General features: G+C 39.2%; 1 protein-coding gene across 3 annotated transcripts in view; it reads left to right on the top strand.

The window, feature by feature from the left end:
- The window catches only part of SPATS2L (spermatogenesis associated serine rich 2 like), a 155,111-nt gene that overhangs the window by 124,052 nt on the left and 16,366 nt on the right, over nucleotides 1-14,693 (top strand). For all 3 annotated transcript variants that reach the window (XM_074829521.1, XM_074829522.1, XM_074829523.1), the window contains 4 exons: nucleotides 1,240-1,289; nucleotides 2,292-2,532; nucleotides 7,081-7,281; nucleotides 7,707-7,842. In XM_074829521.1, coding sequence (XP_074685622.1) covers nucleotides 1,240-1,289; nucleotides 2,292-2,532; nucleotides 7,081-7,281; nucleotides 7,707-7,842 — 628 coding nt within the window. The remainder of the gene's footprint in view (nucleotides 1-1,239; nucleotides 1,290-2,291; nucleotides 2,533-7,080; nucleotides 7,282-7,706; nucleotides 7,843-14,693) is intronic.

Genomic DNA, 14,693 nt, shown 5'->3' with positions numbered 1-14,693 from the left:
AAACAAAATATGGCTTTGATGGATTCCATACGCATCTTTTCACAATTTAACAAATTAGGCTTAGCACTGCTTGCAAGACATGTAATCTGTTCTAATGTGTGTGATAGACTCACCAGATAATCTTGGATCTGGATTATTGTGATAGAAAAATTATTTTGGTACATTTGAAAACCTCACATGTCTTTGGCTGAATACAAGTTGATAACTCATGGTGGTCTAAAAACAGCATTACTTCTTAATACTAATGTCATGAAGAGTTCACTGAAATGAGTGAGAATGGCTGAGTATGAAACCTATTTGGAAAGGATAAGAAATGAATACTAGAATTATGCAGTGATGTTAAAGTGATTCTTTAAATTCAAGCAGAAGACCTCTAACCTGGTTGCAGTTAAAAAGATTTTGTCAGATGCTGCCATAGTAGTTTGGATGACACTTCAGACTGAATGTTTACCATGAGAATCTACTTTCAGCTTTAGGGTCGAGGAGAACAAAATAATGATGTTGACTAGACGCAGAAGAGTTTTCTTCTAACATGACAGCTGGAACTGGACTGAACAAGGCTCTACTTGTTTTGTTCCAGTAAATTTATCTAACCAACTCAATAGGGCTGGCAGAGAGAATTTCAAGTATACAACATTGTAAACATTTTTCAATATAAATTTAAACCATTTTTTTTCTGCCAGCCCTAAGTTTACTGTGTTTGTGTGATGCAGAACTTCTGTAGGCGTCCATGAAATTACTCTCTTGGATGCTAATTAAGTCTTCATTTTTATGTTCTTATGTCTTCTGAATATGACAGATAACACATAGGAAGTATATGATAAAAATGCCAAAAGATTTTAAAAGTTTTGGAAGCTCTAGAGTCAGGGTGGACTATCTAGTCTACCCAGTGTTTATACTAGGTTGCAGAGATGCTTCCCTTTTCAGGCAAGGGTTTTGAGTGTTGTTTTTTCTGGGACTTATGCTAGTGCTCAGAGTTAGGCACCCACTTTGTGGAATGAAGGCCATAAAAAGCAGTAGTGCCAAGTAGCCCATCCACTGTACATAGCGTAATCAGATAAAATGGGTAACTAAAAAGGAGAAAGATGGCGGTACCCATTTTGTTCTCCCCACATAAGAGAATTTGCAACAACGAATGGAAATGCTGCCCAGCTAGAAGACTAGAAACTGTTCTTGAACACTCTTGTTCATTTTCACAGCTGAACTTTTGTTGAAATGTTTCATCTTTCCTTTCTCTAGGCAGTGCCACTCAGGTTCTAAAAGAATGGAATATGACAGGGAAGAAGAAGGTGAGAACTTGCTCTTGAGAACCGGAGCATTCAGACCATTTATCAGCTGTCTAGTTGAATGTGGTAATTCTATTTTGGCCAGTACCGTGTCTGCCTTTGCTAACAACATAGGTGACTTCATTCACACCTAGTCAGAATACTTGAAAGCAAATGTGTGTGTTATTTTTAATCCAGTTCATCTGTTGCTGTCTCTAGCCCAGGGTTCTTAGAGAATTTCTCGGACAGCATGTGTGTATATGTGTGTGTGAGCCAGACCCTGGACAAGTACAGAACGAATCCCAAAACAGCCCATGTGCAGAAACACTTTTAATAAGCAATTGTATCCTGGATAGTCACAGCCACTTACAGTGCTAGAGTTTTTGCTGCCAGGTCTAAAATAAACTTATGCATAGGAGTCACCCATTAGAAGTCATGCATTAGTGACACTATCAAGTCAGGTACTTCAAGTATATATCTGGGATATGATCTTCATGCTTATGTATCTCCAAGCTGGAGGTGTACCAGGAGACTGCCCTGTGAGTCACCATCATGGATGCTCCTCTTCATGGTTGGGAGAGCTACAGTAGCAGTGGCCAACCTATGTTCTCTGTGATCGCTTTCTACCTGATCAGAGTGATGCCTTAAGGGTTGGTCCGTGTTACTGCGTGGATGGTCCCCTGGATGGTTAGGAACTGCTTGTTGTAAGTGACTGCAAACATTTTGGGCAGCATAGTAGAGGCTCTGCTACCATTTTGCAATGCAAGTATTTTCTGTGTAAGGAAGGGGAAAATCAGTTTGGGGCTTCAGGTCTTATTTGAAACTATTTATATATTCAGCTGAACAGATGCAATGTGTTGTATAGCACAGCATAGCCTGTAAATTGCATTACACTGATGTCACTTGTATGGCATTTTTATTATTATTTATTTATTTTTATTTTATGAACAATTTACTGATTATATTTTGACTTTATGTGAGTTGCACTGAGTGATGTCTCTGTTCTTGCAATATTCCTCCATTTAGAATAATAGGAGAAAAAGAGGCAAATCTAAACAGCATCAAAGCAATAAAGATCCTAAAAACAAGAATGGTGGACCTGAGAAGGCATCTCAAGAACCCCAGGGGATATATGACTGCCATCTGAATGGATGCTCTAAGGACAACTCTTGCAGTGGTTCTGCCAGTCAGAAACTGGAAGCTGCTTCTCTTGAGAACAAAGGCACAGGATTTGTAGAGTCAGCACTGGTCTGTCCGGAAATCACAGGTCAGTTCGTGTGGCACAAGACACCTTTTTAACTGGCAATAGCCAAGCCCCCATTTACATAAAGACCATGGTATTTTTATTGCCATGAAGTAGAATAAAAAGAAGGTGGAGAGAGATGTTTGTGCTAAATAACATATATAGCTGTTAAAGTCATGCAAGTAGATCTATATCTGGACACAATTCATCCTGCAGTATGTTCCCTTGCAAAATGTCTTTTTTCTAGAGACAGAAGGATCAAACTATAATGAGAGGCCCAGGTGTTACACAGTATTACACATATAAATACAGAAGAATGCGAGGTTAGAAAATGGCTTGAGTGTAAAATTGTGACAGAAGCAATGAAGTCCTTCATCTGGAACAAAGTCATCTGAGCAGTATGAGCTTGTGGCATATTAGAGGATTTCTTTATTGCTTAGTCCAGACTAGTCCATTTTCTCTTTTACTCATCTTCCCTGAATAGCCTAGTCACAGTAGATCTCTACTGGCTTTCCCTGACAGGGAAAGGGAGGGCCTTTGTGTTAAGGGAAGGCAGTCTGATAGCCTCTTAGGACATGCACGTTTCTGCTAGGGTCTAGTTACAATTTCTGAAACTCTGGGGGTCAGTAACACAGAAAGCTCTTCCCCACTGGGTTGTAGTAGATATAGAGTAGTAATTATAGCAACATCAATGAAAACAAGCCATCTTCTCTGGGGGAGAAGCTCTGTGAAAGCTTTTGCCTTCAAGTATCCTTTCATAAAGCTCTTGTTTAATTGCTGTCAGTACTGATAATGGTTTTTCAGCTCTTCACAATTCAAATTTGTGACAGCCCTAGAATTATTGCTTCTGTTAGTATTTTCTTCCTGTGTCTTAAACAGTATGTAAAACTGCATTAGAAGAACTTTCCTTGAAATCCTTTTTTCCATGGTTGGAAATACTGCTCTCAAACCTCATTTTAAAGGAATGTGCCAAATAGATAATTTTTCTGAAATGAATTATCTGCTGCTTTCAGATGACTTTGGTGGTGCCAACCTCTAGTCAGTTAAATGAAAACTCTGCAAGCTATAGCAGCCAAATAGATGAACTACTTATCAAGAAATTTTGTCCTAAGACTTTGGTGCCTCACAAATGATCAGAGATACTCTTCCTGCCCTTGCTAAGGACTCCCACTTTGGATAGAATATGTCATATGCCAGAAAATTCTGCATTTTCATAATACTAAAAGCATTCTTGCCACTTATGCTGCAAGACAAGCATTTGTGGTATAAATATATGTCAAACTCCCATGCCAAACTTAGAGTTGCTTTGTTGAAATGATACATGCATGAATAAAGATATACATAGACTGAATTGTCTGTGCATAGGGAGTGTTTTCTAGGAGGTAACAGACCTGAATGCAAGAAGAGTACCCATGCTCTTAAGTGATTTTCTTCTGTGGCACTGGGATTGAGTGCTTTTTTTTTTTTCTTTGACATGATATAGTGTAGAGTTGTACATACCAAGGGCAAGAAGTATCGCAGAATATTTCTTTGCTTTTACAAGTGACAAACAAGATATTGCCATAGCTTTACAATTTTTATAAACTTTTACACATGTCCCCTGTTTCAAAAATGGGGAGAGAGGGATAAAATAAAAAAAAAAAAGGTGGAAAGGAAAGCAAATAGAGAAAAAGGAAAACCTGAAACTTGAATATTTAAGTGTCCTTTGCATAGTAAAAGTTCCTGGCAATTTGTATAATACAGAGAAGGAAGGAGTTTCTTCTTCACTACTTGTTCCAGTTGTACTAGAACTCTTGTCTTTGCAGCCAGTATAATAGCAACTTTCTTAAGGTCAAAAGACACCTATGTACATATTGTTAAACTTATGCTGAAGTGCATGGAACTAAATAGAAGGGTGATCAGGATCCCTCAGTGGCCAGCAGCTGCACCCTTGTTGTTTCTGAGCAAGTCACACAGACTTATAAAGCAGTTTGAAATGCTGAAGCAAGTCCAAAGTGCACCCGTTTCATATTGCTCCCTCTTGTGTTATAATCTCCTTTGTTTTGTCCTTGTCTAGCTTGTTTGTTTTGGTTCCTTCCCTATCGATGTTACTGTAGTCATTCCACTGTCACCTTCAGACAGCTCACAGCTTAGAAGGATCGTAGTCGGGTGTCTGCTGACAGTTCCTTATGCTTGCCTCCCCATGAGGAATATGAGGTTGAAGCTTTGCTTATACCAGCTCACAGTCTGTGAGATTAAATCTTTCAGAGCCATAAAATCCTGGCTGCCTGGAAGGGACTTCAGGGACCAGAAAGGAGAATGCAGTGTAGCTGATGTTTCTCCATAGTGTGTCCCATGGTAGAAAATGATAGGGGATGTTACAGAGGCTCTCAAATAAACAAGGAAGCACCAAAAATTAATAATTATTGTTAATACAATTAACTAGCTCTCCATAAATTACAGGTTCGAATGTCTGTGAGAGGAGAACAGAACTTCCTAGAGTTTAACACAACCCAGAACGCATAACAAAGCCCCGGTCCCTAGGGTTTAAGGACAACCCAAAGCGCTCTATCCCCTAACAAGTGAGGGCTCTCAACCTCGAGGACCTGCTCAGGGCAGCATCCTGACCCAAGGCACCTCGAGGAGTTACCTTGGGCAGAGTCCCGACCCAAGGGGAGAGTCCTCAACCACAGCGTGCTGCTCTAGGGGATGAGCTCAAAATGGCTCCCCCAGGGGACTCCATTTATACCCAGGCCGAATCTGACCTGTAGTCAATAGCGGCTCCCATTGGCCAAAGGCCTCAACTACGTGAGGCCCTGAGAGCAAAGGCAATCAGGAGCTGCTACACTTCAGCAGCCAAGAAGCTCTGTTTTCATTGGGTGGGTGCACCTGCCACAGGGGAGAACATATGGCTATTACCTTTAGCTCAGGTCTGCTTATTTCTTGCCATTATTCCATCTTTTTCTGAGAAGTCTTTAGTTGTTGCTTTTTGTGTGATGGTTTCCTACAGGGAATCAAGACCTCCTAGAGAAAAGGAAGCACAGAATCCAAGGCCCTGGAAAGCCAATTGCCTCATCATGGGAGGGCCCTAGGGAGTGTTTCACTTAATTATGAGTCAGTTCAGGGGCTCTCCCTCTCAATATCTTGAAGGGGAAAAGGCCCCAAATAAACCAAATTACTTCAAAATGATGAGCAAACCCTCCAACTCTCCTTAGAGTCCTTGGCAATCATAGGATCTGAAAGACTTGGATCTACCCTTTCTGTGCATGCCTTTGTAAAAAAGGGGCATGAATGCACTGAGAGGATATGTAATGCTGCCTTGCTATGATATCGCTTTTGCAGGGACTTTGGTAAAACCAGATACGGGTCAGATACTGATCTCTAGCCTACTTCTAAACTGTGTTTTTCATGTAGGATGATTTTTAGTGCTATAATAGTACTATTTTATATAAGATTTTTTTCTGTTTGCAGACTCACCTTTTAAAGCCCATAAACAAGAGCTGTTTTAGAAATGTGGACACTAATGTTCCTCCTTGTTCCTCTGATGTTATGTGATTGCCATGGAAACATACCAACATGTACTTTACACCTGTCCTAGTGCCCAGCCAGGGCACAAAGAAGTCACTAGTTGATATCCTGGAGCTGTCCAGGTGGTATCCCTCAGTCCCAGCAGTGTTAATCCCACTCTGTGGGCTATAATCCAGTTGTTAATCTGACAAGCCCCTTTTCTCCAGACACCGTACAACATCATCTGAATGAAGTGATGCATAAAGAGCATCTTCAGAACAAACTATCATTCATTCATCAAAGTGAGTACAAAGATTAGAAAAATGAGTTAACACAACAAATTATTTTCTACACATGTTTCCTTAACTAAAATTACAGTGGCAGTAATAGCTGGCCTTACCTGTCAGTTTTTATAGTCATTCTTTGTCTGCTTGTCCCTCTGTCTTGATGCTGATATCTTGAATACCTTTGGAGTCTTGGAAAGAGTAAACCAGATTGTCTTGTGGCAGCCAAACAGGACCAGACATTGTTATCTTACTCCTCTGAAGCTGTTGAACTCAGGAGCCTAATCTTTGATATTGTTTCATTTCCTGCTTGTTCCCTCTTAGTAGCTGCTTTTAATACAAATCTGTAGTCAGGCAAGGTAAGTATTTCAGGTAAGAATGTTTAATCAGTGGTTTTAAAATGCTGATTAAATTATGAACATTTTTTGTGTGAGAGATATATATATCTCAACATTAAAGTCTCATGCTTTCCATAGCAGACTTCCTCTCTAGTTCTGTTCTCTAATAGTTGGGCCTTCTATGTTATGAGGTATTTTTTCATATCAGCATGGAAGAGTTGCTTTTTTTTCTGTATTGGGTTTTTCTTTTTAGGCTGTTGAAACATAGATGTGTTCAGATTAGTCTTTAATAAGCAAAACCATTTTGTTTCTGTTCTGTCACTGCCTTCTGTAGAATGTGTGCCACTGAAAAAAAACGTTGATTTTTCTAGTGTGTAAACAAAGTCATTCAGACTCAACAATAAGGCTTCATATCTTTCTTAATCCTATAACTCCCAGTTTTCTACCTTAATGTTTTCTTGCAGACAAAGAACGAGAACACCAGAGAGAATCTGTGGGATTAAAGCCAAAGACTACGAATGGAGTAGAACAGCATGAGACTTTTCAGTCGTCAGTTCAACTGCAATGTAACCTAGGCAGACCAAAGTCAAAATCTTCCTCAGTGAAATCATCTAATGCTACAACCCAACTTGAAACAAAGACAGATGATTCAGTAAAAAAAAGAGGTAAATTGGATCCCTAGTTGCTGTGTGCTGAGGTGATTGGATAGCTGAGGCCTCTAGAAAAAAAAAAAAAGGACATACATGAAGAGATGTGTTGAAAAGTGAGAGCAGAATTATGCTCAGCATAACAAAACTGAGTAGAACACTTTATGGTCTATTTAACATTATATTAAATTTAAAATAAATAATTTGAATTAATAGTGCTGTTCTAACATTTATGTGATTTGGGGAATGAATTTGAGCAAATATGTTTAGAAACTGAAGAGCACCATGGAAGGACTATGGAGAAGTTGGATTTATGGACTTCTGTAGGATAACCACTTCATCCTAATCTGGGCAAATAGCATGTTGAACTCTTCCTGCTCCCTTATTCAGAAAAGCCAAAACCAGCTTTCTGACTTCTGTGCAATTTTTGTTTTCTATTTTAGGGCCAAACATTGAAAAATCAGTAAAAGACTTGCAGCGTTGCACTGTTTCTCTAACCAGATATCGTATGATGATCAAAGAGGAAGTGGATAATTCTGTGAAGAAGATCAAAGCTGCCTTTGCAGAATTACACAGCTGGTAGGTAAATCAGCTTGAGAGAGCCATCAGCACCACCTGAGAAGAGGGACTAATTAGGCCCCTGGCATTGGGAGGGAGGGGTCACTTACACCCTGTTTGTAGCATTTGGTTTCAATCAGAAAAATATGTGGTGCCATTAAGTAACTGTTCACCAACCAGGAAGTGATACATACATAAATGTATGTTCACATACATACATAAAGATAAAGGGGGATGAACTACAGTTCTTTGAAAAAAAAAATCTCACTATGGTTGGTTTTTTTTCCCCCCTAAGTGATCCATCTTGACTTAATTCTTTTGTATCAATTTCAGTAGCAGCATATCTGAGCAAATGAAAGGTTTCCCCAAAATCCTGTCTAGGGTTTTCTGAAGTCTCTCTTACTTGCTTTAAATCTCTTCTTTCTATACTTTTTCTTTGATCTTATCTTTTGGCAGACAGTCCTTTACCGTCACTTCATTTCCCATCATCTTTGCTTCTTATCCCACCATGCTTTTTTTCTTTCCCTCATAGTTTCTTCTAACTTTCCCATCCATCACTTCATTTCCAGTTCTCATCTCTAGTTCATTCTTTTTCCTCATTTTATCTCCTTTTTCTAAATTTTTTCCATTTTAATTTTGATTATTCCTGATTTTTAGCATATATGTCTATGCCCTTTGAAAATTTGTAGCAGAAATAATTGCTGTAGTAGCAGGTTGCATATTTTGTATATACTTGTCATAGAAAAATATTTTCTGGTCTGAGTTTACTCAGCCTTCTGTTAAGCATAAATGCCATATAAAACCTGTGTATTATACAGTGTTGCAATAAACAGAAAAAACTTGTTATAACATAGATTCGGTTACAAATCACAGAAGAGGACAAAAACCTTTCACCCTTAGTTTCATATACAATATTTGTCATTATTTTTATGAGCATATTTTATGAAAGTGTAATATTGGCAGAAGTTTGTGAACTCTGGACTTCAGTGGTGTATTCATTGTCTTTCTTCAGTGGTGCATCTAAAGTGACTTCAGTGCCACTGGGGCTCCACTTCTGTATGGGCGGAAAGTCAAAGTGCTACTGAGCTGTTTTTGTGGAAGCTTCTGTTGCACTGAGCCACTGGTGTACCTTACTGTCTAGCAAGGAGAACTTTGGTTTTGTCTGAGTGTTCCAGTGAACATGGGCTGTGATCACCAGTTGTACTAAACTGCGTATTGTTTTCAGGAGTGCTCTGGAACTGGTATAGTGATGTTTGCTTACAAACCAAAATGCAGTAATTGTATCATTGATATAGAAGAATTAAGTAAAGTTCATCAACCTCTTGCATGTTTTTTTGATAGTTCTCAGAGGTGTTTTCATATAATTTTAGAAAACTTTTATAAAATATTTATGGTTTCTGCTAAGAAGGCTCTGATTGAGTAAACTCATAATTGGGTCTCATTTGATGTGTAGTGTTCTCAAATTTTTTTTATGAGTGTTAAAAATAATAATGTCACATACATGTTTAATCTTGTTTGTAGGCAGTCACAGTCAATTCAGTCTTTAAATGATAGTCACTCTGGTCATGGAACAGGCTTAGAAACTATCATGAGCTAAGAATTAGTAAATTGAGAACTGAAATACATCATTTTACATGTATTCATGTTTTAACTCGACAAACGCTGAAGTGTATTGCCTAATGCTAAAATGTATTACTTAATAGGTGAGCCTAATAAGGGAAAAGACAAAATGACCCCAAAAGAGTATCTAAATCCAAGTAGACTTAAAATGATGAAAAACAGCCTGGAAAATTTGAATAGGCCTCATGTAATTTTACCTCCTGCTAGCTTCGGTGTCTAAATTATTGGAGTGGAGTCTGTCAGAAGCTCTAGAATGTAACAGATCTGTGCTCTGAATATTCAGGCCTCACAAAGCAATTTTATGCACGTAGCATAACGTTCCAACAAGGACAGTATAATGTTAGGGCATGTTTATGGAAATCTCAGTGTGGGCTACATGGCTTTTGGCAGCTCATAAGTCTAATACTTAGGTTTTTCTTCAAATGAATGAAAGGAAAATCTAGTTTAAATAGTAAAATACACGGTTTAACACCTTCTTTGCTAAAATTAAAAACAGTGTTGGGATATTTCATATGACCTTGTGGCTTAAACTCTGAGAAAGATGGGAAGAGCTGTCTTCAGTGTGTCACTTACAAGAACATGCTGTGAACTGCTGTAGATTCACTGAATTTGAGTAGAAATTACCAGAACCAGTGATACATAGAGCTTCAGATCTCATACAGTCAACACATCGTATTCCTGGGCTGAATGGTTTAGTTTGTGTTATTTATGTGGCAGTTTCCTTGCTTCAAAGTTGAACAAAGCATCACTAGTGGTAGCAGGAGGATAAGGTAATTAGGTGAGCACTCAGCTTCTTTCATATTTGTCACCTTCCTTGGGCATGGGAATTTCACTTTGGCACAGTCAACTTGTCTGTCAAGGGAAAATGAAGCATTTCAGCTAAACTGATGCTCCTAGAATGCTATGGAGTAACCAAAAGCAAGGGTGGCATGACAATGATATCTGGTTTCCTTTGTGATAGTGATTCCAAAGCTTTTTGCAAGTTCTCCCAGTTGCTGCTGGCATGTGGGCTGGTTGAGATGTACAACAGATAAACGTACAACAGCAACTAAGTGCTGTCTGTGGTCTGAACTGAGGGGGAATACTCGAATGGGCTCAATACTGTAACCTAGATGGGAGTTTAACTGGTTCCTGTTACACACAGCTGTCAACACCTAAGGGGTTTTAGTGAAGCAAAATGAAGTCAGAAGCTTTAATCTTGTGTTGCAGCTGAATGCTGAAAGATGTACTACTTTGTTGTCTCTCTTGGGTTAGTTTTTCTTTTTCTTCCTTTGCAATAGGATGAAAGACCCTTTGTGTCCTTCTTTTTGCATTTACTATCAAGGTCAGAATCGAAACTGCATTTCAAGAATCAGTAATCTTTTGGACTTTCTAATAATCTTTTTTTTTTAATTTTTTCATGATTTTGCCAATCATAGAAAGGATGAAGAAGTACAAAGATAACATCATATATGTTCCTCCTACTTCCAGATAGCATATGAAACCATTATTATGGGGATAAATGAATAGCACAGGTGGCCTAAGATGTCCTGAAAGCTTCAGCAGAAAGATTCACGAGAACTTTTTCTTTTAGCTGGAGAAACTGTTGAGTGATAGTTGCCAGTGGAAGTCCATGTCTCTGTCTGGCTCAGTTTTTCACAGCTTGACCTAACCAATGAAGGGAAGTTACTCCTGAACACAGTCAGTAATATGCTGTTATTTAAAAATTCACCTATCTAGCAAAACAGTGCATACCACTCTCCCACAATCTCAAAAAGGAGTGGTGTTTATCAGGTGTGCTGTGAACACCTGTAAATGCTGGCAGTGCTTACTTTCAGTTTTAACTTTTTAACAAAATGGGGCCAAAAAACAATCCCAGAAAGATGTTTATTTAAAAACACTGCAGTGGGCTCACTTTCTCTTTCTTAAAGAGCCTCCCAGGAGTCCTGCCAACTGAAGTAGTTCTCTGCATGCTCAGAACAAGTGAGAAACTTGCTTTTACACAGTGCTTTTCATGCCAGAAGACCAGAGCATTTTACAGGCCATGGTCTGGACCAGGCAGGGCACTTTGTGAGAAGTCTTTTCTAGTCTTGTGTGGATTGTGCTTCTGCTGTGATCTGACACTCTCGTCACGCCTGCTCTTGCAGGGCTTTCTATGACATTGCTTTCCCCAAGGCTATGAGAGCGCTGGGCAGAGCAAACTGAAGGGCACTGTTTCTGAGACTCACGCGAGCACATAAAGGTTATGAGAATGATCCTTCTGGCAGTACTCCTTGAGCCAGTGTTTATCCTTATTGCATCCAGCTTTGGTGTGTGATTTTCAGGAATACTTATGTGTGAATGAGAACATAAGCTGCTCAACTTACTGCTTGGATGTAAAACATGTCAGAGCATAGCCATGTCTCACAATAGCGTAGGGCAAGGAAAAGAAGAATACTGAATAGTGTTTTAAGTTGTAGGAGAATGTCAGAAAAGCTAGGTGAGCTCCCCTGTCATTATAATGTGCTTGAGACATTTGTTGCCAAGGTTAAAACCTGTATGCTATAATTGTGTTCTCACTTTTCCACCAAGAGACTGAATAATGATCTTGGGGATAAAAAGAGAGCCCCGGGATATCCGAGTGAAATGTGTAGAGCACAAAAGGAGCCCCAGTTCCCCATAACACCTCTTGCCAGAAAATAATTTTCACATACTGGGCATCCACACAGTCATATAGAGAACTAAAAGGAAACATCTGCTAGTTGCCCATATGGTCTGCTTCTAACCACAAATGGAAAATAGTTTGTGGAAAACAGAAAGGGCCAGGATTAATTACACTGCATGCAGAACTGGACCAAAGACAGACAAGCTTCCTCTGCTCTTTGCATCTCAAACACATTGGTGTGTCCAATGCTTTATAAAGAGCATGAAAACCAACACAGATGATTATTTTTTTTAATTTTTTTTTTAAGTGAACAAAAAGCACTTGAAAGCTCCACCATAGGCTGGATAAAAAATTGACTTTGACATAATGCTGGAAAAATGGAGTTTGGCAATACAAACAACTTAAATATGTTAAAATACATTCAGGGAACAACTAGAAAGCACGTACGGTATGTTTGGGGAAGTTAAAGCAGTTTTTCTATTGTTTTCTAAGTTAAAATCAAAGCAGAGGAGTAGTTGAATGAGAGAAGAAATAATTTAGAAGAACATAGTTGTGTCTATACTAACTCAGAGCTGGGTGATGACCAATGCTGCCACTGCTCACAGTTGCAGAGCAGTGAGGGAACACAGTCATCCCCTTTCTGGGACCCCTACTTGGCAAGTTGTGAAGATGGTGGTTTTCTGTTGCCTGTACCCTAGAATCAGTGGCACCAGATGAAGAGCTGCCTGTTTGTGTTAGTGATGGTGGTAGTTCAGAGCATGGGTGGTTGGCTGGAAGGGCCAGGACTGGTATCGCTTTACACTGAACAGAGTTCCTGTGCTGTTTCTCGCTGTGTTTCCAGGCGGTCCTCATTAGCTTTCTGTCTGTGTCTTGTCTGCCAGCTGACCTTTGGTAGTCTTTGTGCCTCTATAGTACAGATTTTCAAATCCTCTTGCAGTTTGTTCTGATATTTGTTTGCCCATCAGTCACATGATCCAGTCCATAACCTTGCCAGTGCAGAGAAGGAAAAAAAAGGTCTCCCACGCATTTAAGTTTCCTCAGGCCCAGCTGGATTTTCAAGTACTTTCCAAGACCAGTGCTTTTACCGAGGCCTCTGGGCCCTGCCCCGACTGCCTGGGCGGTCTGGGAGGACCTGATCCAACAGCTCTGGCCTCAGGCTGGCTACTTGCCTGCAGAGCTGCAGCACCAGGAGAGGGGCTTGTGCTTGCTCTCTTCTCGTGACCTCCAGCAGTTTGGGATTACTCTTGCTATATATTAGTGGAGAGAACAGACGGAGCTCATTATATTGGGGTGGGGGTTATGTTTCAATGAGATACATAATGTCCCCCTTCAGGCCTCTTTGTCTTTTACAGATACTTGCTTTATTTTCTCTAAATTTGCAAAGACAGATTACAGAGGTGAAATCCAAAGGTGGATTGCACTGTCTCTTAGCCTGTTGTTCATATTCATAGCTTGCATCTCCCCTCTTTCCTCCCAGTCATCCATAGGTGTGTTTGTCAACCTCAGTAAAACACAAGCATATGTGCTTTTTGGGGCCATGCAGGTAAATTGTTGCTTTTGTGCATGTCATTGTGGATGAAAAGTGAGTATATCCTTTCTGATCTCATTGGTGTCAGATTAAGGAGAAATCTAACTTATTAAATACGTATAGGGAATAATTATCTCAAAAAGTTTCAACAGGTGTTAGACTAAAGAGCTAGACTCTTCTTTCTTTGTGACCACTTTCCAGGGTGATTTTGGGAGAGTTACCTCTCCTCTGTAGCAGGAGCCCAACAACAGGGACCACAATCTTCTGCCTTGCCAGAGTGAGTTAGGCTAAAATATATAAAACCAGTAAGATACTCAGATACCTCAGTAGCTGGATCAAAACTGAGACTCAAATAGGAAAGAACTACTCTCCAAATTTATGTAAAAATGTGCAGGGTGCTAACAAACCAGGGTATAACTCGTACAACTCTTATAACTCTGCCAAATCCTGAGGTGATGCCTTCATTTCTAAATAAATAAAATTTAGAAGTGTTCTTTCAGAAAAAGGTTTTCCATGTCAGTTTTCAGCTTAAACAAGTTTTTATGATCAGGCAATGAATTTCTAATTGTTTGTAAAGAGATCTTAAAAATGCAAATAGACCTTTAATTATGGTGTCTTTACCAGACCCTGCTGTGCTAGCTGGCTGCTAAAGAGAATGGTATTAGTGAAGGTAGATAAAGAATAACACAAAATAAATTTGAATAACTAAAAGCCTTTGGGCATTTTTACTTTTACCAGATGGTACACTGCAGAGGGAAGGATTTCACTGAAATTGATTTATTTTGTCTTTTGTTTATCTGCTTATTGTGAGACTGTATTTGTGGTCAGAATGAAAATTCATATAATCTGGTTTGCTGTGTAAACATTGTGTATGTGTTAATACAGTGATCCAATAGCAACCTTCAAGCACCATGAACATTTAAATACTATAAGCTAATACTGGAAGAATATAATTTACTGAGACATTGTAAAATATGTAATGTAACAATTGCTTTTCCTACGGGTTTATTAATATAAAGAAAACTTGAAGTATGTTTTCTTCAGTTACAAAATAACATGGCTATTCAGTAATCCTATAAAGCTTGTAATCACCCATTACAG

This window comes from Strix aluco, chromosome 6, assembly GCF_031877795.1.
Source record: "Strix aluco isolate bStrAlu1 chromosome 6, bStrAlu1.hap1, whole genome shotgun sequence".
Classification (NCBI taxonomy): domain Eukaryota; kingdom Metazoa; phylum Chordata; class Aves; order Strigiformes; family Strigidae; genus Strix; species Strix aluco.
This window is presented reverse-complemented; position numbering and strand designations above follow the sequence as displayed.